Below are 23,555 nucleotides of genomic sequence, written 5' to 3'. Positions count from 1 at the left end.
AAGGATTTCCTCAAAACCTCGGAGTAATGCTTGCTTGATGTTACAATGAATAATTGTATGTCTATTTGCATATCATGGTACTGTTTTTTTATGAATTGTCCGTAATCTCATAAGACTTACACTTTTTACCATATACAGTTGAATTTGTTATTTCATGTTTTGTTTTTTTGTTTTTTAAGGTTTTGCATTACCTGTCACATGATGGATGCTTATTGCCACAAAAAATTAAGTGGATGAACGAATGGATATGTTTGAGCTGTTTCTCATATTCTGTACAATAGGTTATATAGTTTTAATTATTCCTGTAATTAATTGTATATTTTAAGTAATACGAATGCATTTTCAAAGATAGTAAATATTTGTTTTAACTTAGGATAGAATTGATTTTACTACTACTTTTTTGGATTGTATCCATTAACTCAAAAATGTGGTGCAGTTCTCTCCACTGAAGGTCTGCAAGTGTTCAAAAGAGGATTTAAAATGTGAACAATAGTGGTCTACTGCCAACACAAGCAGGCTCAGACTAAGATGGTGTTATGGGTGCTCACTCTATTGTAAACAATGCAATGCAATTCTGAATTAATGTTAAAGAACATGTGAGCTTTTCATAAGCAAAGAATGTCCGGTTTGATTTTAATGTGCTTTTTCATTATGCTTAATAGTCTGGGGAAATTACATTATTCTAGGAATGCTATTTTCAGCGGGAAACAAATCCCAACAGTATAAATAATTATGGATGTAAGACAGGGTTTCATACTTTGCAGTGCTGAAACAACAATAATTCAAACCATCATCATGTTATATCCAAGTCATTTATTGCAGGGTTATTAATGGCTAGTATACTATATTTAGCTTGTTTAAGTGAAAAATAGAACTTTATACATGATGTTTTTTTTATTAGACCAGTGGTTGCCAAACCTTTTCATACTGCAGCCCAGCTATTTAGTATTAAAGTATCTCTGACCACCAGAAAAATTGTTTTTCTTTCTCACCTTCATCAGTGGTACAATGAGCATACACATTTCAAGCTGTTGATGCCTTCATTTTGAACTCTCCTATTTACCATAACTGTATAACAGTCTGTATTTCAATTGCCAAAATGACATGTTTTTTTCCAAGATAGAGGTTTGCTAGAGTCTCTTTCAGTGTCCTTCTGATGTTAACAAAACCTCTTCCTGTACTTTCCTAAAATGAAATTATCTTGTCTTCCTTACAGTGTTTGCATCCTGTGCCCATGCAACGTGTCTATTTATCTGCTTCCTCCACGATGTGAAGAACATGCTGAAGATGTACAACCTGGAAACTGGAGAGCTCCTGAAGACATTCCCCCTGGATGTGGGCTCTGTGGTTGGGTTCACTGGGAGGAAGAAGGATTCTGATATTTTTTACTACTTCACGTCTTTTCTGTCACCAGGTATGTTAAATATGCATTGTAATACAGAATAATCATAGTCATTTTATGATTTAAAGTTGAATTCTATATTTAATTTTACCATTACAATATGCCTAAGATATAACTGATCTGAAACCATTAGCAGCGGTGACCGATTGCGTTTGTCAAATAGTTTTATATACAGTTAGCATGTTCTGCATGTTGCATGTTCTGCAATGCCTAAGTCAATCACCTGACTTGAATCCAATTGAACATGCATTTCACTTGCTGAAGGCAAAACGCCCCAAGAACAAGCAGGAACTAAAGACAGCTGCAGTGCAGGCCTGGCAGAGCATCACCAGGGAAGAAACCCAGCATCTGGTGATGTCTATGGGTTCCAGACTTCAGGCAGTCATTGACTGCATAGGATTGCAACCAAGTATTGAAACTTACAATTTAAGTCATGATTATGTTAGTTTGTCCAAATACTTTTGAGCCCCTAAAATTGGGCAGACCACATATAAAAATGGGTGTAATTCCTACACCGTTCACCCAATTTGGATGTAACTACCCACAAATTAAAGATGAAAGTCTACATGTGTTTCCTTTCGATTCTATTGTGGTGGCATACAGAGCCAGAATGATGACAATTGTGTCACTGTTCAAATAGTTATGGACCTAACTGTATTTAAATGTTAAGAGGGTTTTCCTTTCCGACTATTTCAATGCCTAAAATATATTAGAAACTATTGATCTAATTGGAGTAATTTAAATGGCATTACTCAGCCTACGCAACACTATTACTGACCTATAACCCATTTCTCCTGGCTAGACTTTACCTTTCACAGAATAGAAGCATTTCTCTTCAAGTGCAAAGTAATTAGATCTGTAATCTCATAGAAAAAACAGTTGTACCCCTAAGTGTTTATTACATGCAGTACCAGAAGAGGTCCCAGAAGCGGCATAACATCGAATGCTTGTCAAGATGTGTTAATACAGTGACCTACATTTATTTATTTTTATTTCCCCCACAACCCCATACAGAAATGCCTTGCATCTTATAGCCATATTTGTATCTGTCTTAAATGATGGTGCTTCTGTAATGTTACAATATGTGATCACAGCTGTTATACGTGGGCAGATAACATTCTATTGATTATGATCTTAACCTTCTTTGAAACAGCCTCCACAATGCAGCCTTACAATTCAGCTCAAAGTTAAATATCTGTTGTTTGTTTTATTAATTGTTTACACCCCTCTGCTACCGAGTCAGTACAAGGAATAAGCACATGGCTTTATATATATATATATATATATATATATATATATAATATAATATACTGTCACACTTGATGACAACATAAACTGAAACCTGCTTGGACTTGCCTGGTGCAAATGAAAACTGTCTGTTCCAGCAGACAATAGTTTTCACTCCCTGTTGAGTCAAGCCAATTTCCCCCCTTTATTTGTGTGATTATGGCAGATGGTGATGGCACATGTGCAGATACGTTTAGACAGAATTATGTTGCCAGGCTATATACCCCATTTCATAGAAGAAAGTTTTATTTATTTTTTTCCAGTTACACATTATGAACTGCTATATCTATCTATCTGTCTATCTGTCTCTATCTATCTATCTATCTATCTATCTGGTATAATATTATCAAGGTTATTTTTGTAATGCTTAAAGTGATGTTTTACCTATTCGTAAGCCAATACCACATGGGTAGCGATTCCTAAAGAAGCTTGTGACCACACGGACTGCAGTTAACCAGGTGACATTTTATTCAGATCTGTCCCAAAAAATGTTTTGCCTTTAGCCTCAGTTGAAACTGTGCTCATTACCAAAGATTGGTAAAAGCATACATTGCAATAACTTCACATTATTTTAGTTCAAATTAACTGAATTTGAATTCTACACTACTTGAATCAAAACTGGCTGTTGTGCATAACAACGAAGCAAACGCACAATGCATTATGTACCTACTAGGAAGATGATGCATTATCTTTTTTACATAATTTTATTTTTATATTTTTTGCCTATGCTTAAAGTATGTGTGTAAAAGCAGCCCTTGAAGAGGCTGCAATCAAATCAGCAACAGCTCTGTAGTGCAGGGTTTTTGTGTAGTACTAGATACCAGAAACTGCGGGTTTCTGGCGGGTTTATATTCACATTTTATTTCAAGACCAAAATTGAAAAATTAAGAAGTCGGATTTAATCCACTGATACCACTGATGTTTCTTCATTTGATATTATTAATAAGTTAGATCCAGGTCTTCCGTCAGCCTCCCTTAAATAGTGTGGAATAGGCTTGTAGTGTAGGTATCCCTGTTAAAATAAATGCTTTATGTAGAAACCCATCTCCCACAATTTATTTGATACAACTACAAGCTGTAAATGATGCTAACATGTAATATTGGCAGAATTCTATTTCACCTTGTTACATGGGTTTGTTGTTGTTGTTGATGTCAGACCCTGATTAAGCAGGATATGAATCAAGACAAGAAAAATGGCCCCTACGTACTGCCTGAATTTGTATCAATCCTTGATGGAATTGGCTTCCTTTCACGATTAGAGCTCTTGGGAGCTGTAAGCGGGTTCTGTTTATGCAGACATACTTGACTTTTTACCTAATGAAGCAAAGTTAATGCTGTCAGCCACAATTTGTAGGTGTTTTAGATGACTGAGTTTCTGTCTTTCCTGACAGCAGTGTATTTTTCATTTTGCATGCATCCAATTAACAATAGCCATTGAACATAGAAAGCCAATTAAATAAATGTGCTGATTTGTTTTCCTTTTCTTTCTATAATCAAACGGAGGAATCACAGTCAGACACTGAATTGGAATGCAGAAAATGATGAACCCAAATGTAAACTGCAAATCATTGCCTTTATCTTTTTGTATTCATTATTATTCAGCCTTCTGTGAAAGCTATTTGGATGATATGAGAGAGAAACTAAATTCTGAATCTTTCAGTGAAATACTGAATATTAAAGCTCCATACATTTGAGATCAATCTAAATTCATCCCCATTTCGGATAGAAGGTAAAATACCAAAAAATCACAATGTAGCCGTGTTCCATCCACTCTGTGAGCGTTCCTGACAAATGTTTTGTTTATTTTAAACTCTGCCCAAAAATTGCTATGGGTGTAAGCACAGTACAGATGTGTATTGCACTTGCTGTAATATCCCCACAGCTTATATACTCCCACAAAAAAGTTGCATCTAGGATGTTGCAACAAAACTTTTCTTGCTAAGGCAAAACACTTGGGTAGGTATTCCTAAATAGACTAAAAGCAAAAAAGTGAACGGTGTTCTCTAGTTTCTGTATTTATTTATATATATTTTTTAATTATTATTTTGAGTTTATATTATACTTGTTTTAACTGCAATTAGAAAAATCACTTATTGCCAAATTAATGTATTGAGCAAACTCCTCAAAGTGCTCTCATTTGTTCCTTCTCAGCCATTATCTACCACTGTGACCTCACTAAGGACCCTTTGGAGCCGCGTGTGTTCAGAGAGGTCACCGTCAAGGGCTTCGATCCTTCGGAGTACCAGACCACCCAGGTAAATCACTGCTTTCATTTCTGCTTTTCTTTGTGTTTGAAGAGCGCAAACACTTTGTTTTTCAGTGTTATGCACACGTTTGTTGAAAAGGTTATTTCTCAATAAATACGAATAACTTGCAGAGTTATAAATCTTAAATGACTGTTCATAGTATATTTGAGTATTACTTAAGTCTTCACTCCTTAAAGTCATTGTAAAAGTTTAGCACCTGCTTGACAGTGTAGAATGTTATATTAGTATTTCTAATCATTAGTGTGATTTTTCTACTGTTACAGTACTTGCAATATTGATGTCTAGAAGCATGAAAGCAAATGTTGTATATGGTTTAAATGCGTCCCTGTCCCGTGTAAAGACAGTTTATGAAATACTTCAATACGGTGTGGTGACCACCATATCTTCATTCACCTTTGCTCTTGGGCCTTTGAAAAATGGATGGGTGATCATGATCAAATTATAGACCTAAGGTTCATTTGCTTTAGAACTGAGATAATTACCTTGTAACACATTCCTGTTAGATCAAGTTTAAGTGACGCTTATGAAGAATGGCAGGAAGAAATGGCTTGCAATTTGGCTCAGTGCCTGTTTCAAAGCATACGAGAGAATTCATGTTCTATGGTTAGATTAATTTAGTGTAGTGATTAGACAAATATTCAAAGTTTAGAAGTAGGGATTTGGGAATTTAATTGTTGGTTAGCTCACTCCTGGGGACTGGCTATTTGTTGCCTTTTCCTTAAAGGTGTAATACATATTTAATAAACCTGCCTCTTTTGCAGTGATGTCTTTCAAATAAATAACCAAAATAAATGTTGGTGACATCCATTTGCCTTCTGCCCAGACACCTTTGTGTAGAATTCCAGTACAAAGAGACAGGAGTACAGACAATCCTATTCACACCACCTATTTAATGAAGAGTTACTGCCTAAGACTGGGTCCAGCAATGTTGAGAACCTATTTACCAAATGTCAATATATTCTTTTGCTCTGAAAAGTGTAGTCCACGTTGTTAACAGACTGACAATGGATTATTGTTAGTCTGTGAACTAATACAAATTCTAGCCTGTCAAAACGATGGCTGGTGATAACATTGAGAGCTTGGTGTAGTTGATTCTTACTTTTATTTTACTTGAAATTTCTGATCATATCAAATAGCCACAGTTATGTGCTGAGGTTTATCCAGTTTTTAAGATGAAGTACACAGGTCATTGTGTAAGCGATTAGTCATCAGTCGGTTTTGTAGGCAAATTTGTGAAAATGTTGTGAGTTTTGGAATATTGTCAATATTATTCAGAAAGGATCTCTAGTTTATACAACTCACATCACAGTAGAGATCAGTCATAATCAGCTTACAATATGTAAGTGTTGCTCAGTCATATGTAATGCATGTTCTCAATAAGAATGCCTGAAAACACATTTTCAAGCAAGGATGCAGACTATAACCTTGCAGAATATAATGAAAAGGGAATAAAATAACTGAAATAAATTAACACACACAGTGCTAGGGTATTCCTGTCATCATTTTAATAGGTTGAGGGCTCTCTCTCTCTCTAGGGAATGGCTAAGAATAACACCAACTTTTAACAGACATGAAGACATTCTTCAGAATCCAGTGAATTAATTTTATCTCTCGGACACATCGTCTCATACCCTAAAGGAAGACTAAAGCAGCCCAGATTTTTCTATTCAGTAACTAATTGGTTCTTTGTCATCAGAGGTTTATGTTTGGTGAGAGGAACGCTTGAACGACCTCGCCCAGTGCTATACCTGACACACTTTGTATTGGATCGGCTTTCCTGTTAGTTAGCCCCACTTTCCCCCCCCCTATCCTTCCATGGATACATCTGCTGCCAAGGACATTTCATCCCCCAGGCCTCCCGGACGAAGGTAGCCATTTCTGTTATTAGATTAATGACTAAATGAGTTTTCAAGCTGCCAGCAAGAGGTAAGACTGACCTGAAACTGTGCCAATAGGTCCTCTGTTTTGAGCACTTGTGCACAGGGGAGTTGTGGTATGCATATAGGAATGAAGAAGATTTCACAAGCTATAGTGAGGATTTTTTGTTGAATGTAATTCCTAAGGCACCCTTGGAAATTGTTAGTAGTTTTAGTTTTGTTGATCTGTTTTTCCCCAGTAAACATATGTTTAATAGATATATATTCACTCATTGTTACACTCAATGTGACACTCGACTGCTTTTGGATGAAAGTGACTGGTGTTTACATAGCAAACAAGTGCTCTGTAGAAAAAAGTTAATGTTTCAGTGAGAATATCTAAATCCTTTCTTGGTCCGACCAATAGCATTTTGATCAAACAAATTAAAGTCTACGGATGCACACTGGAGGTTTTATAGTTGTAAAGATCTAAACGATTATTGTAAAATTATGATAAGCTTAATCCTGGGATATTTTCTGATGTAAATTGTTATTTTAAACCCAACATGTTTTGTGACTTGTTGTTAAAGTGAGGTGCTTTTGTAAGTTTAGGGATAATCAAAATGACTGCATTCTCCTTGTTATGCAAGTTCCTGATATTGTCTTGGAGGCATTTTGAAGTTTGTGCTGATAACTGAAACATTACCTTTCAGTTTGTTCAAGTGATTAAAAGTTTTAGAACCTAAAATGTCAGCTATATTACTAGTCAATTGTGCAGTGCTGCTCTGTGTTTAACTTGCTAAATCACTGTTTTTAGTTTAGGGAAATTATTTATATTGAAACTATTGGATAAAAAAAATTAAATACTGGATCTGGTGCTACTCAAAATCAATAAGATTTCATACCTGTGAATAGAAAAAAACACCTGTCAATGTAAACTTAACATGGATAAATGAAGCTTCAGGTTTGTCAATATGCAATGGCTTGGATTCACTGCTATTTTGGTTCTGAACCACATGTTTTTCCGTTTCAGTTTTTTGTAGATATGTTTGTGTTAAATAAAATAACAAATAACTAAATGCATGACCTACATTAATAGCGCTAATATGTTAGTCAACAGCTCTCACCTACCTCAGACTGTGATTTAGCAGTTAATTAGCTCATTCACTTTTTTAAAGTTCTATATCCACATAGGTCTAGAGGCTGGGAGCAGACGAAACGTTTTTTGTGTTTCATTAATTTTCTTCCTTTAGGCCATGGAAAGTGTTGTTTTAATAAGTGGGCTAAGTATTCAAGTAAATCTCGCACTGAAATACCTACAGCCTCTTTTGTTAACAAATGTCCTCTGGCAACTAACATGTCAGTAAGTCTGGCAACAATATCCTTCATGATCAAGTGTATTATGGTACAAGCACAAGTTCTGATCTAGGTTTCAACAGACTGGAGTTCAGTGGGGTTATAAGCATCTGAATTCATTGTCCTGTCTCCTTGTGGCCTTTAAATAAACTTTCAGATAACATACCAACTCAAAAATAAAAAAGACTCAATTGCGTTATCTCACATCTACTCATTCTGTTATACGTGGAAAGAGTCTTCTGTCTATCTCCAGTCTTTTAACTTGTGACCGTGTCTGTGGATAGGAGCGGCAGCCTAGCTCTATAAATAGATTAAGGTATTGGGTATCTGAATTCCTGAGTGCTAGCATATCCCCACTGTGATAGAAATAAGTCTTGAGTCTTTGATTCACCTTGTAAACTGTGATAAATTAACAAATGAAAACATCAGTTTTCCTAACTTTGTTTCACAGTTTTTAACGTATTGTGATACAGATTGAATTTCAAGATGAGAGCAAATGCTTTTCTTCAGATGTCTTATCCACATTGCTAGCAGGCAACAGCCTAAAAACGAAATTAAAAAAGGCAATTAATAATAGATGTCTTGTGCTTACATGTTGTTTCTGACAAATTCCAGGAGGGAAAGAGTTAAGAATAAAGACCAGAGCTAAAAAGGGCACTTGTTGAAAGTGTAGAAATGACTTTTAGCTTGAAAAGCCTGGAATGAAAAGTCTTCTCATTGTGCTTTAGTATTCTTTTTATGTCTGCTATCTAATATTTGTGACATTTATGACATGAAAGCTGAGGTACAGAGAACTGTTCCAGAACTCAGCTGGGTATTTACACACTTCATCAATTTTAAATGTGAAAATTGTGTGTGTGGGGGTGGGGAGGGCAAAAACAAATAAGAAACGGTTCAGAGTGTGAGGAAGCTTGATTTAATGAATTATCACTAATTATGGAGAAGAGATGAGAGTGATCCTTTGAGTGCCATTGAGTATATTGGAATTTTAACCGCTCTTTTAAAGGGAAAGAAGAGAAGTTTCCATTTACACCCTTACTGCCCTTTTCATTTTCAATTTATTGTGCTTTTCCAAACAGCATATTAGTTTCTTCTACTTACAAACTGGATTATTATTTTCTAAACAATATTGTGTTTTAGTGTTTTGTGTGACTCTTGAGCAATGGATTGTGGGTCTTTGAGGTCCTGGTTAAGGAGTTCTAATGTCAGGTATCTTGTGCACACTGTCTGTAGGCTCTTCTGGTCAATCTTGTGGGAATTCCTGGATGTTTGTCATTCAACAGATGGCATTAGGAAACATATTGAGTCCTGACACTGATCTGGATGTCCAAGGGCTCTGATGATAAATCCCTTTGAACCTCTTGGCAGCACAACCGAGTGGCTGGATGAATCCAGAATGACATATGAGGATATGCTGTGTTTACATCAGATAGTGGACAAACTTAAGTGCAAGAGACAATTGATAGGCAATGCTTATAAAATATTTACTCTTTAACCATTTAACACACAATCCATGTAGTGTTCACCGGTGTATTGTAGAAGGAAGATCAGTTCTTGCATTTTTGTATCACTTTCGAACCTCATGGCCTAATTATGTATCCTAGTTATGCAGAAGCAGATTATTCCATTTGATGGGAAGGTAAATAGGGTCGTTTTGCACTACAGTAGTAAAGGATTTCCTAGACTTTAATAACCACTGGAATTGAGAACTTTGTTAAATAATTTTTTTGATTTCCTATATTTGTGAATATAGCTTGTTTTCTCAGTTTTATTTGCACTGATTACTAATCATAAACTGCATGACACTGGTTAAAAAGCTAAATTACTGTATGCAGTTAAACCCCTTGAAGATTTTTATATCAGTATCTACAGTGAGGGGAAAAAAGTATTTGATCCCCTGCTGATTTTGTACGTTTGCCCACTGACAAAGAAATTATCAGTCTATAATTTTAATGGTAGGTGTATTTTAACAGTGAGAGACAGAATAACAAACAAAAAAATCCAGAAAAACGCATTTCAAAAAAAGTTATACATTGATTTGCATGTTAATGAGGGAAATAAGTATTTGACCCCTTCGACTTAGTACTTGGTGGCAAAACCCTTGTTGGCAATCACAGAGGTCAGACGTTTCTTGTAGTTGGCCACCAGGTTAGCACACATCTCAGGAGGGATTTTGTCCCACTCCTCTTTGCAGATCCTCTCCAAGTCATTAAGGTTTCGAGGCTGACGTTTGGCAACTCGAACCTTCAGCTCCCTCCACAGATTTTCTATGGGATTAAGGTCTGGAGACTGGCTAGGCCACTCCAGGACCTTAATGTGCTTCTTCTTGAGCCACTCCTTTGTTGCCTTGGCTGTGTGTTTTGGGTCATTGTCATGCTGGAATACCCATCCACGAGCCATTTTCAATGCCCTGGCTGAGGGAAGGAGGTTCTCACCCAATATTTGACGGTACATGGCCCCGTCCATCGTCCCTTTGATGCGGTGCAGTTGTCCTGTCCCCTTAGCAGAAAAACACCGCCAAAGCATAATGTTTCCACCTCCATGTTTGACGGTGGGGATGGTGTTCTTGGGGTCATAGTCAGCATTCCTCCTCCTCCTCCAAACACGGCGAGTTGAGTTGATGCCAAAGAGCTTGATTTTGGTCTCATCTGACCACAACACTTTCACCCAGTTCTCCTCTGAATCATTCAGATGTTGGCAAACTTAAGACAGGCCTGTACATGTGCTTTCTTGAAATCTTTCTTGGAATCTGATTGATTGATTGCTTCTGTGGACAGGCGTCTTTTATACAGGTAACGAGCTGAGATTAGGAGAGTGCTCCTAATCTCAGCTCGTTACCTGTATAAAAGACACCTGGGAGCCAGAAATCTTGCTGATTGATAGGCGATCAAATACTTATTTCCCTCATTAACATGCAAATCAATTTATAAGTTTTTTGAAATGCGTTTTTCTGGATTTTTTTGTTGTTATTCTGTCTCTCACTGTTAAAATACACCTACCATTAAAATTATAGACTGATCATTTCTTTGTCAGTGGGCAAACATACAAAATCAGCAGGGGATCAAATACTTTTTTCCCCTCACTGTATTTCAGTATTGCAGGGTGGAAATGGCAAAACCAAATGATACAAATATTTTGCTTATACGATTCCTTACCTGTTGTGATAAATTACACAAATTTCATATTTCGATGGGATCATAATGATAGGTTTTATTTTCAACTGATTTTGGAGGCTTACAGATTTGCCAAGCAATTTAAAACTGCAGTTATAGGGAAATAGAAAATCCCATTCAGTGACCTGAAAACACAAGGTAAAGGTTCTCTAAAATTAGCAACAAAATGGCATTGCAAGCATGCCTGCCGGACGTGCCTTTCTCCTCTGGACTTGACTGCTCTGTGTACCCTAATCTGTAAGATTGGAGCAGGGAATGTTATAGGCCGTAATGAAAAGACCTCTTGGCATGCTTCACCGATGGTGTCACCATTGGGTCTGGGGATAATTGGTTATTGAAAGTTGTTTTTCTTGTGTGAGGTTTCTTCTGCCGTACATATTGTGCAGCTTTGACTGGCTGCTTTGCAATTTAAAGCCCATATACTATAGTTTTAATAGTAAATTGAGACATGTTGCCTGTAGCATATCATGTTTGGTTGTTTTAATGTAGCATTGTGAAACAGAAGTGTTTAAACAATTCATCTCCAGGACATGCAGCTACTTCAATGACATCATAATGTCAAGGCTAAAACAAACTAAAAGCAAGGTGCATGCAAAATAATGCATTAAATCATGCAGTTTAAGCTAGTTTAAAATTGTACAAGTTTAAATTATCATAATTATAAGTAATTATTATACTAGGTTAAAATTGTACAAAGGCTTGATTCAACGTTTTTGTGCCTATCCAAGTTAATCTATAATGAGAAAAAACAAGCAATTCAAAAGTTGCTTTTCATTTTCCTGTAAGGGATTTGAGCCTTTTTATAAATTACATTCAAATATTGGAGTAGTTTCAATGTGTTTCATACTTGAGCAATGTATTGATTGTTATTACAGTTGTTTAAACTAGGAGTGGATGGCCATTAAAATGTGTGTCTGTGTTTTCCAGGTGTTTTATCCCAGCAAGGATGGAACTGAGATTCCCATGTTTATTGTCCATAAGAAGGGAATTAAGCTGGATTCCTCTCACCCTGCTTTCCTTTATGGGTATGGAGGATTCAATATATCCATCACCCCTAGTTACAGGTAAGACTGCTTTTTATCATCCATGTTACAAAGCAACTTGGAAAGGAATACAGTTGGAAAGAAATATACAAACACTTAAGTAAAGATCAAGTCAGGTATGATTCACTTCTAATAAGGATTAAATTTGAAAATAAGCAGAATAAACCCTGTATGTACTTTCCCAGTTGTTTTTAAGGAGACTTCAGAATCACAATGTCACCTTTACATCTGGGAAGTTGTTTTTCATAATGCAACAGAGGAGCTTGGCATATTTCAGTTCCTGCCCTGAGAGCTCAAAAGGCACTGCTTCTAGACTTGTTTTCTGAGCCAACTAAGAGCGGCTTTCACTTGTGTTAAATAATACACATCACTAATTTAGACTGAGTGACCCAGCGCACTGCTGTCCTAATTTCTTTTTTTAAACGCCTCAGTTTTCCTGCAGTGCCCGTGTTTGTTTTGCTTGCCTCCTTCGTCATGTTCAGCTCTGTTAAATGTGCAAATCTTCAAATTACAGAAACCTACTGGGGACAACATTTTCAATACTGCTAGTCTAAATTGTTTTTATGTTCAGTGTCACCACAAGTTGTTAAGAGCTGTTCTGTTACGTTCAGTATATTTGTTATGTGTGTTATATTTACAGATCTGTATGTCTGTTTTGAAGTCATGCATGTCAGATCAGTGTTTATAAGAGCCCAAGAAAAATCAATATAATGATAAATATTACATCTTTATCAAAACACATTTGACCTCTTAAATGGATTGCAAGGAGGAGCTCTCCATTTCAGAATGAAAACAACACTACATGTACAATAAAATCTTAAACATGTATACAGAAGATTTCAAATATCTTAACGTGTGTGTCCTGAAATGCATCCTCTTGTCCCTTCAGTGTTTCCAGGCTCATCTTTGTGAGGCACCTGGGTGGAGTTCTGGCGGTTGCGAATATCCGAGGAGGTGGAGAATATGGAGAAACTTGGCATAAAGGTCAGGATTTTAAGAAATGCATAACATGTCAGCATATCAGTTTATGGCTTCAGTGGTGCTTTTTATTCAAATAAGATCCATGCAGCATTTTGTAGAAAAAATAAAATAACATCAATACTACTTTTTATTGTAGTCCGACTACAATACAATACAGATGACTATCATACATTTTTCATAACAAGAACAAAACTTCACTTGTAGATAACATTTACTTTTAATCATTGGAATTAAATGGCATATCAGCTTAATCCTTTTTTCCATGGTCTACAATTGGTTAATATATCAGGATGAAAGACATAGTTGAAAGTAGTAATTTAATGAATAATTAAGTCAAATTAATTAAAAAATGAAAGGTATTTAATGGTTATTTCTGCATAAACAATATAATTAAATATGCTTGTTTTCAATGTTTATTTATCCTCACTTATCTGTGGTTTATAGCCCACTAATGTTTCAAATCAAATTACGTATGAATTTGATTCTCATTTGTTTCCTAAATGCCCAGAAAGCAGTAACATCACATTGTTTTAGCCCTGCCTGTATATCATGAATATATCATTAGTGAATTTCCCCCAATACCTAGATGCAGGAATTGAGTGTGCAATGCCAAATAAAGAAATCATTTTCCATGGTTTTGTCTTGCAGGTGGCATGTTGGCTCAGAAACAGAACTGCTTTACTGATTTCCAGTGTGCAGCTGAATACCTTGTCAAGGAAGGATACTCTTCTCCCTCCAAACTGACCATCAATGGAGGTTCCAATGGGGGTCTTTTAGTGGGTATGTAATTGAACAGCACTGTCAGCTATAGTGTTAAAAAATGTGTGAGGATATTTTTATTACTTTGTTAAAGGGGTTCAAGAATACCATCAAGTATAAAGATTTCCTTACTTTCTGTCTTTGTTCAGCTGCGTGTGTGAATCAGCGACCTGACCTGTTTGGCTGTGCCGTGGCTCAGGTTGGAGTCATGGACATGCTGAAGTTTCATAAGTTTACCATAGGCCATGCCTGGACCACAGACTTCGGGTGTTCTGAGATAAAAGACCAGTACGACTGGTTAATCAAGTAAGTAATCTACAATAGAGTCATTTGAGATCATGCCATGAGAAATGATTGAGAAACATTTAGATACCTTAGTGGTCAAGTATTAATACAAAACCTGCAAATTAATTAATGCTTTCTTAACTGCATTCTTGCATTCATCTGATAAGACATGTTAAACTTAATTAGTATATCATTTAATGTTTATAATAAGATTAACGAACACAATTGTAGAGTTTAATTGGGAGATGTTTACATAAATGTTGTTGTACACTAAACCTTTGTGGACATAAAGGGAACTGTTCTATTACAGACAAACTTGTATATGCAAAACATAATCATTCAGAGATCCAGAACAGCTTGTTTAAAGGCTGTTATTTTGTTTCTACAGGTACTCTCCTCTTCATAACATCAGGGTCCCAGAGGACGGGGTGCAGTACCCGGCCATGCTGCTGCTCACCGCAGACCACGACGACCGAGTAGTGCCCCTCCACTCCCTCAAGTACATCGCCACCTTGCAGTTTACCGTCGGCCGCCTCCCCCAACAGACCAACCCCCTATTCATCCACGTAGACACCAAGTCTGGGCACGGTGCGGGCAAGCCCACCAGCAAAGTCATCCAGGAGGTGGCCGATATGTATGCCTTCATTTCCCGATGCCTTGAACTCCAGTGGATTGAATGAGAGCGCGGTGCTCCTCGCTGTCGCAGAGATGGGATAGAAACGAGGGCTTTGATAGCAGCAGAACACAGATTGGATTTTACTTACAATTGACCACTTTCATTCCCAGCAGGTTGTGCGTAAGATTTCATTAGAGTCCCAGATGTAAGTCCGTCGTCAACTGTTTGGTTTTCTGTTACACGAGACCCGGTTGTTTTCAAATTAAATGTAGTACTCAATTCTATTCTGTAGCTCTTAGGTTGAGGAAACTAGTTATTAGATCAGATGACCATATTTTTGTTCAGATATTAAAGCTTTGTTTTTGTTTGGCCTTTTCTCACACATTTCAGGTAGAACAAATATTGTATCCAATGTTACACATTTCTGATGACCAGTAGACTGATAATTTCCTTTCCTTTCCATTTGTATTTATCAAATAATACATATTGTTCCTTTACCACTTTTTCTTTTATGCATGTGTATACATTGTCAGTTACATTGTGCAAGGCGGCCTTCAGCAAGTCAAGTTTCTCCATTCTGATATGGTATCAGTAAAACATTACAGTCGTCTGTCACCTTGTCTATTGCATTAATAACAAGGAAGATGGAGAGAAGTTTTTTTACCTATTGAAACCTAGTCTTTGACCCCAGATCAGTTAAAATAGCCCTATTCAAAGAGGAGATATAGATAAAAAGCATGATTTAAGCCGTTAACATTTAGTACTTTTTTTTTTTATGCAAAAGATTTTTCTTATACGTTGATTGGACGATGTTCTGTGCAAAGTGTATGAAATGTAAGTAATATTCCAAACTAATATCAAAGCCGTGACATAAACGTATTTCCTGTCACTTCAGTACAAGGTCATTCAGCCCTGTAAGCTACACACAAGTGTTTTTTCACTTGTTACTGGGCATCACCAGAGGTTCAGATTCTGTCAAGGAGCATACTGCATAATTAAGTTATTTATTTATCATTAGAAACACTAAATGCATGTTTAAGCGTCAGTATTTTAAGGGTATACACTAATTAAGCTTTTTAACACTCACTGTATTTTTGTGTGTGGTCCTGCTGTTTTTCATATCTTGGCAGCCTGTTAATTTAGGCTATATTGAGTTTCTACCTCTGTACATAAACTGTTCTTATTTACCTCGAAAAGAAAAGAAAATATACTTCACATCAATAATAAAAACTTTGCATTTTGACCAAGTACTCATTTTTCTATGTTGTATTTTGTGTTTGGTTCTGTTCTAGAAATGCACTGCCTGATAAAGAATTGCCATTGCCCCTAGTCATAGATTTTGCATCAGTCAAGAAAACATTTAATTGATTGACATTTAATCTTTTGATTTTCACCAGAGTTCATTTATTGTACTGCCATTTCATTGTCACATTTATTAACTGATTTTCTTTACAAATACAAAGGTTATCATCTTTTGCAGAATGAAACAAAAACTTTTAAATAGTGTACCAGATTTTGTCATGGACAGTCCAACTTTAGTGTATTAAAAAAAATATGCACCCTCATTTTAACAAAATTGTGCTATGAACATAGGATGGCAAGAATTATTTCAGAACAATGGCCCAAAATAAAAGACGCAAACTATACACTATGTTGATTTCCACATTTGGCCATAGCCTTTTCATCCTTGTGGTCACTGAAATGCAAAATGCCTGTAAACTGAGATTAAAATTCAAATGCTATCTTACTCTTTTTTTTTTTTTGCCACAACCCTTTTTTTTGGTTAGTTTGTTTCTTATTAATCAGCCTATATCTATATATTTTTATATCTAAAAAGCCTTTTCAGGTCAGCCTTAAATTCTTTAATCTATTAGTTTCTGGTTTCTAAATTTATATAGATTATGCACTCATATGTTCTGAACCCGTCAACCATTATTGCTGTGGTATTGGGGAATATATATATATATATATATATATATATAAGGAAAACGCATTGGAAGAAAAAAAAAAGCAGTGTCAATCCCTCCATTTATCTCAAGTATACCTTTATTCTTCGGGGATGCATTATTCAGCAATGTAGTGCATCTGTAGTTAAGGAAGAGTCCGTGATCTGTTCAGGCACAACAATATATTTGCAATCCATGCACCTGATATATTCACAAATTGTGTTTGTGTGTACACAGAAGAGCTGCCTGGAGGGATTGGTCCCAGAGGGTGATAATGGTGGTGTTGCTTCTTCCTTGTAGTAGAGGACTGCAGAGAAAAAACTATTTATGTATTTATTCTTTCATTCATTAAGATAGTTGATTTTCACCTTGTACTTCAAAGATGAGTTTGTTGTTTTTGTGAAATACATTGATTGCGTTATCCAGGATGGTATAAGTACATGCCCGTGGTCTCCCTGGGGTTACTCTGTCCCCAACCTCCCCAAGTCCGCGGCAACCGCTTCAACTGTCCGGCACAGTACATGGCAGGCACAGAGACCAGGGGGAGGAGGTGCCACACTTCATTTAAAGTGGAGATGAGACTCGCTAGTATGTGGTTACATGTGAGTCCTGGAGATAATCTATTGCGTGCTGTTATCACACACTTCCAGCCTCCGCCTTCCTATAAATCCAGTTGTGGAATTTGGATAATAATGTCCTTACAGCCTATTTGCTAAACCACTTAGCCTTTTTTATGTATTTATTTGTTTATGTATTACTTTTTTCAATGTGAAGAACTCGGCCAACTACTACCCGATGGAGCCCGAGTTTTTGGAGAGTGGGAACGCCAGTTTCTGGAGCACCCAGGATGGGCACCCAGTATGCACCGACTGGAAGAAGGACGTGGAAGGGGCCGTGTGCCACCTCGCCAATATTTTCTTAGTTTTGGGTTTCATGGGAGGCAGCGGCTTCTACGGGCTTCTGTACTTGTTCTTCTTCCTGGCGCTGGGCTTCCTCTGCTCCTCCATCTGGGCTTGGCTGGACGCCTGCGCCGCCGACAGCTTCTCCTGGAGCTTCGCGATATTCGTGGTCTGTCTGCTGCAGGTCGTGCATGTCGCCTACCGGCTGCGCAGCGTCACCTTTGACAAAGACTTCCAGGATCTGTATGCCTTCATCTTCAAGAAACTGGGGGTGTCCCTGACGGTGTATGGGGAGATAGTGTCCTGCTGCGAGGGGGAGATCCACACGATCGAGAAAGACCACTGCTACGCCATGGAGGGCAAAACTGCGATTGAGAAACTTTCCCTTCTTTTGTCAGGAAGGTGGGTTAGACGGGGGATGCATGTGGTTTATTGTAATTGGTAAATCGGTTACACTTTCAACGTGTGAGTACTTTGCAATGCATCTTTTTTTTGTGTGCGTAATATTGTGCGTAATTGTGCGTTAATTGTTCGCGGTTTCTTTCTGTTTTGGCAGAATCCAAGTGACCGTTAATGGTGAGTTTTTACATTATATTTACCCCTACCAGTTCCTGGATTCACCAGAATGGGATTCTCTGAGACCTTCAGAAGAGGGGATCTTCCAGGTAACCGTTTCAAACATTGGCTATTACTAGTTTTAGACAAATTAACTTTAAGAATATATAGGTGTGTGTGTGTGAGAGAGAGAGAGAGAGAGAGAGAGAATGGGACATATATTTATGGATATTTTTAAGTTTATAAGTAAAATATATGTATTAGTCCTCTTTGGGTTGCCTTATGTTGTTGCACTTTGCCACACACATTTGAATGCAGAGTATTGGAAAGTTGAAACAAATGCATTACTATTACTACTATACTTATTCAACGGTGAAAACTAAATAAGTGATAACCTAAATACTGTACCACTTCAATAAGACTATTAGTGTTATAAATGTATGTGCAGCAGAAGCTTTGGATTGGATTTCCAATCATCCTGTGCAGTGATGCGCTTCAGTTGTGTTTTTGTTTTTACACAGGTCACTCTGAGAGCTGACAGTCAGTGTCGATATATAGGCTGGAGACGAAAAAAACTCTATTTACTTTTAGCAAAGAACCATTACATCGCCAAAGTGTTCTCTGTCCTGGTCAGGAATGACATTGCAGACAAACTGTTTTCTCTCAACGACCAGGCCAGTGACACCAATGGATTTCGGTATGATCTCAGATTACCCAGTTTTGGTCACATGCCAGTGCCGGATTTAGACAAGACAGACATGCCAGGCCCAGAACAGCATTGCACGACTGATCTGCATCGAAAGAAACTCTGCTGACCAGCACAGCGGGCTCTGAAAGTCTAACTGATTGCCTGCTTCTCATACTAATTGTATGTGTGTATATTTATATATACACTCACCTAAAGGATTATTAGGAACACCATACTAATACTGTGTTTGACCCCCTTTCGCCTTCAGAACTGCCTTAATTCTACGTGGCATTGATTCAACAAGGTGCTGAAAGCATTCTTTAGAAATGTTGGCCCATATTGATAGGATAGCATCTTGCAGTTGATGGAGATTTGTGGGATGCACATCCAGGGCACGAAGCTCCCGTTCCACCACATCCCAAAGATGCTCTATTGGGTTGAGATCTGGTGACTGTGGGGGCCAGTTTAGTACAGTGAACTCATTGTCATGTTCAAGAAACTAATTTGAAATGATTGGACCTTTGTGACATGGTGCATTATCCTGCTGGAAGTAGCCATCAGAGGATGGGTACATGGTGGTCATAAAGGGATGGACATGGTCAGAAACAATGCTCAGGTAGGCCGTGGCATTTAAACGATGCCCAATTGGCACTAAGGGGCCTAAAGTGTGCCAAGAAAACATCCCCCACACCATTACACCACCACCACCAGCCTGCACAGTGGTAACAAGGCATGATGGATCCATGTTCTCATTCTGTTTACGCCAAATTCTGACTCTACCATCTGAATGTCTCAACAGAAATCGAGACTCATCAGACCAGGCAACATTTTTCCAGTCTACAACTGTCCAATTTTGGTGAGCTTGTGCAAATTGTAGCCTCTTTTTCCTATTTGTAGTGGAGATGAGTGGTACCCGGTGGGGTCTTCTGCTGTTGTAGCCCATCCGCCTCAAGGTTGTACATGTTGTGGCTTCACAAATGCTTTGCTGCATACCTCGGTTGTAACGAGTGGTTATTTCAGTCAAAGTTGCTCTTCTATCAGCTTGAATCAGTCGGACCATTCTCCTCTGACCTCTAGCATCAACAAGGCATTTTCGCCCACAGGACTGCCGCATACTGGATGTTTTTCCCTTTTCACACCATTCTTTGTAAACCCTAGAAATGGTTGTGCGTGAAAATCCCAGTAACTGAGCAGATTGTGAAATACTCAGACCGGCCCGTCTGGCACCAACAACCATGCCACGCTCAAAATTGCTTAAATCACCTTTCTTTCCCATTCAGACATTCAGTTTGGAGTTCAGGAGATTGTCTTGACCAGGACCACACCCCTAAATGCATTGAAGCAACTGCCATGTGATTGGTTGGTTAGATAATTGCATTAATGAGAAATTGAACAGGTGTTCCTAATAATCCTTTAGGTGAGTGTATATATATATATATATATATATATATATATATATATATATGTATGTAACAAGGGGGAAAAGACAACAAAAATTAATTAAATAATCTGGAATTCCCTTTGTTTACCAGTTGCAGCACATTCCCCTTGCTTCTAATGATAAATCTTGAATGTCCAGTTTACAAAACAAGAATAAATGGCTCATGCAGTGTCTCAGACAGGAGTGAAACTCATTCTACATGTATTTTGGGCTTTTTCTTTAACAGCATCTTGACTATTAGACCACTGTTGGGAAGTTATAGGGGTTGGCAGTGTCTGATTTTGATCAGAACCACAACATTCAAAATGATGAACAAAGTTCCACCTGAGCCATAATATGGGAGTTGTGGTCTGTAATGCCAAATATAGTTTTTTGGCAATTGCTTGGTTAAATACATGAAGAGCTTATCTGGTTGATTATACTAAAACTGAATATCTTTTAACCCGAGTCTCCTTAACATTTTAAACCCTTTAAAAATCAGTAAAGGTGAACTGTTTAGCATATGACTTAATTAGAGGTGATTTGCTTTATTGATCCATTAGCAGACTAAAAGTGTACACATCCTGAATATTTGCTTGACTGATATTACCTTTACTGCAGTTGGCTTGATCAAAACATACGACCAGTGGTCTAATCAAGAAACTATTTGAAATTTCAGATGCTTCCACAAGGAAAACCCCATACTTAAAATGTTTCATTAAAATGGGAGATAGTGTTGTGTTCAGTGCATCACAATTTATTTTCTCGTTCAGCAAATTGAGATATTTTTCACATAAATTGCACATTAGACATTAAAATCATGATGATGATTTGTTATGGATTGTAGCAGCTGGGGAATGACAAAAATCACTTATCTTAACAGATGCTGGCTTTGATGACAGAGAAAGTAATTTTCAAATGGCTTTAACTAGATAATTAGTCTCAAACCTGGTACATTCAAATTGGTTCTAGTTAACCCAGTTCTTCAATGATAGCAGTTAGATTTGGCACCTGGTCCTATTATCCCAGGAGCCAGCTTGTCATATTTCCTCCAAAACGGAAAGTCATAAGTGTGTAAGATACGTTATTTGCAAAATAAACATTGGTATCATATTTCTAGGAGCCATCCTGACATGATCTATGGTGAAATTTCAAAACTAAAATGTTCATAATTTTTTTGTGACGTGTATATAATGTATTCAATATTTCACTTTGTTGGAGGCTTTTTAATTATTTGAACAAAAGCCGTACATTGATCACCATGCATATCTTAGACCTATGTATTTCAATGCTGATCATCACACTTTAACCTCAGGATTATCCAGATTCTGTGTCTATTAATATGCTTTCCGTTCACATCAGACTTGTCAAAGGTATGCATTTGGAGAGTTGTCATACTGGATATAGCTGCAGGTGATTCATTCATATTGCTCGGTCCCCCAAGCACTGGCAAATGTGGAAATGAAAGCTGTCATTGATTGAGTAACTGCTTTAAAAGTTAGATTAATTGTAAAGTAAACTGTTAGCATTTGCAATATATTGCTGTACTCTATGTGCTTAGACCTGAGAATCCTTGGATTTAATATTATGATTGAATGTAGTTTACAGGCGATAAACAAATGACTGATTTCTGCGGGGCGGGGTTAAGTTGAGTTGCATGTGCTTTAAGATAGTTGCAATGCAGTGTAGCCTTCCAACTGCATTTTTTCCTATTTATATCTCAGTTGGAATCTGCATTGGAGTGTGTCTGCTAGTAGATCTAGCTAGTGTAAAATCATGCTCAATTTATATTGTATAAAATAGGTGTAACATCTGTTTATGCATGCCAAGAAAGACATCACAATGAAAGAACAGTAAATCGATCAACTGTATTGGTTCAAACTAGATTATACAGTTGTAATGAGATGTTTAACTGATTTTGCAATGTTGATATCAACATCCAAGAAATGTGATAATGAGGGTTGGCTAAATCATCTTTCACGTGCTAGCAAGAATGCATGGTGAAGTAGAAGCGTTAGAATTAATTTTCCTAGTTTAACTTGAAGAAATGTTTATGCACTTTGCAGTTTTGACAAACTATGTCATCAGTATGACTTGTTGAAAGAGGTTTTGTTTACATTCTTCAGAAAACCATTCAAGATAAAAAGTATTTAAAATATTTCATAGTTGTTAAAGCATTTATAATAGCAAATGGTTTAAAACTGAGTACTAGAGTACAATAAACAATGTGCTTACTGTATTATGTTACAATTATTTTATTTAATTATCTGAATCTTGTTTCCCTTTTTCCTTGAACTGGCATATTTTGCTTTAAACTACAAGGTGATAAATCACTACAGTTTTTATTTTTGTTGCTGTTTGCTGCTTTTCAGTTTTAAGCTGAAACAATGGGTTCTGTTTATGTTGTTAATATATCCTTCGTAAAAAGAAATATCAGTACCTAATAAATGTTGGCTACATATTTTCATGTAATGTTTTTTTCACACCTTTGTCCCTGGTATTTGAATAACAGGGAAGGCTTAGGCTGCACAACTTGTGTAATGTTTAAATTTTGAAAACATATTTTGTGTAAATTCATAACCAAATTTATTTAAGGACAAGCAGGTTTACTTTCTGTATTTTTCAGGATAAATAAATTTGCAAATAATGCCTTCCAGTATTGTCTGCATCAACTGTATATCAGTTTAAAATAATAACATCCATTTGTAAATACACCATATTCAGTTATTCTCAACATGCAAATATACAAACCTCCTATTGTTGTGTAATAGGTTGCGGTCTCCACACAGAACATCTCAAACTCCTCCAGGCTGCACACCTTGCACTTGTGAACGTCTAACTTCAATTCATACTTGTGGATTGAAGTCTGAATATTGTGATAGCTAATGAAACACTTACGCATACGTTTGTGTACTTTGGATTTTTTTTTTTTGCTGAAGTTAATTTGCAAACACTTTAGCTTCTTGTTCTTGAGTTTTAGCTTATTGGCAGAGGGCATCAGGTGTTACAGTATGGTATGTTT

The 23,555-nt window shown here is 36.9% G+C and overlaps 2 protein-coding genes across 2 annotated transcripts in view; both read left to right on the top strand.

Moving 5' to 3' along the window:
• Nucleotides 1-16,275, top strand: part of prep (prolyl endopeptidase) — a 29,132-nt gene extending 12,857 nt beyond the window's left edge. Inside the window, exons 9-15 of the mRNA XM_066701893.1 lie at nt 1,217-1,414; nt 4,841-4,944; nt 12,269-12,405; nt 13,274-13,368; nt 14,014-14,145; nt 14,274-14,430; nt 14,798-16,275. Of these exons, the coding sequence (XP_066557990.1) occupies nt 1,217-1,414; nt 4,841-4,944; nt 12,269-12,405; nt 13,274-13,368; nt 14,014-14,145; nt 14,274-14,430; nt 14,798-15,089 (1,115 nt within the window). The 3' untranslated portion in view covers nt 15,090-16,275. The remainder of the gene's footprint in view (nt 1-1,216; nt 1,415-4,840; nt 4,945-12,268; nt 12,406-13,273; nt 13,369-14,013; nt 14,146-14,273; nt 14,431-14,797) is intronic.
• A 1,296-nt stretch (nt 16,276-17,571) lies between these two features.
• Nucleotides 17,572-19,873, top strand: popdc3 (popeye domain cAMP effector 3). Its single transcript, XM_066701881.1, has 3 exons — nt 17,572-18,272; nt 18,427-18,535; nt 18,947-19,873. The coding sequence occupies exons 1-3, from the start codon at nt 17,767-17,769 to the stop codon at nt 19,238-19,240; spliced, it is 909 nt and encodes a 302-aa protein (XP_066557978.1). The 5' UTR covers nt 17,572-17,766; the 3' UTR covers nt 19,241-19,873.
• Nucleotides 19,874-23,555: the final 3,682 nt, after the last annotated feature.

This window comes from Amia ocellicauda, chromosome 1, assembly GCF_036373705.1.
Source record: "Amia ocellicauda isolate fAmiCal2 chromosome 1, fAmiCal2.hap1, whole genome shotgun sequence".
NCBI classification, from domain to species: domain Eukaryota; kingdom Metazoa; phylum Chordata; class Actinopteri; order Amiiformes; family Amiidae; genus Amia; species Amia ocellicauda.
The sequence above is the reverse complement of the archived record's forward strand: the minus strand, read 5'-3'. Positions and strand labels throughout refer to the sequence as shown.

Coding starts and splice junctions, on each gene's coding strand:
- popdc3 (XM_066701881.1), top strand. CDS start 17,767: ATGGAGCCCGAGTTTTTGGAGAGTGGGAACGCCAGTTTCTGGAGCACC. Junction 18,273..18,426: donor TCCCTTCTTTTGTCAGGAAG/GTGGGTTAGACG, acceptor CTGTTTTGGCAG/AATCCAAGTGACCGTTAATG. Junction 18,536..18,946: donor CAGAAGAGGGGATCTTCCAG/GTAACCGTTTCA, acceptor GTTTTTACACAG/GTCACTCTGAGAGCTGACAG.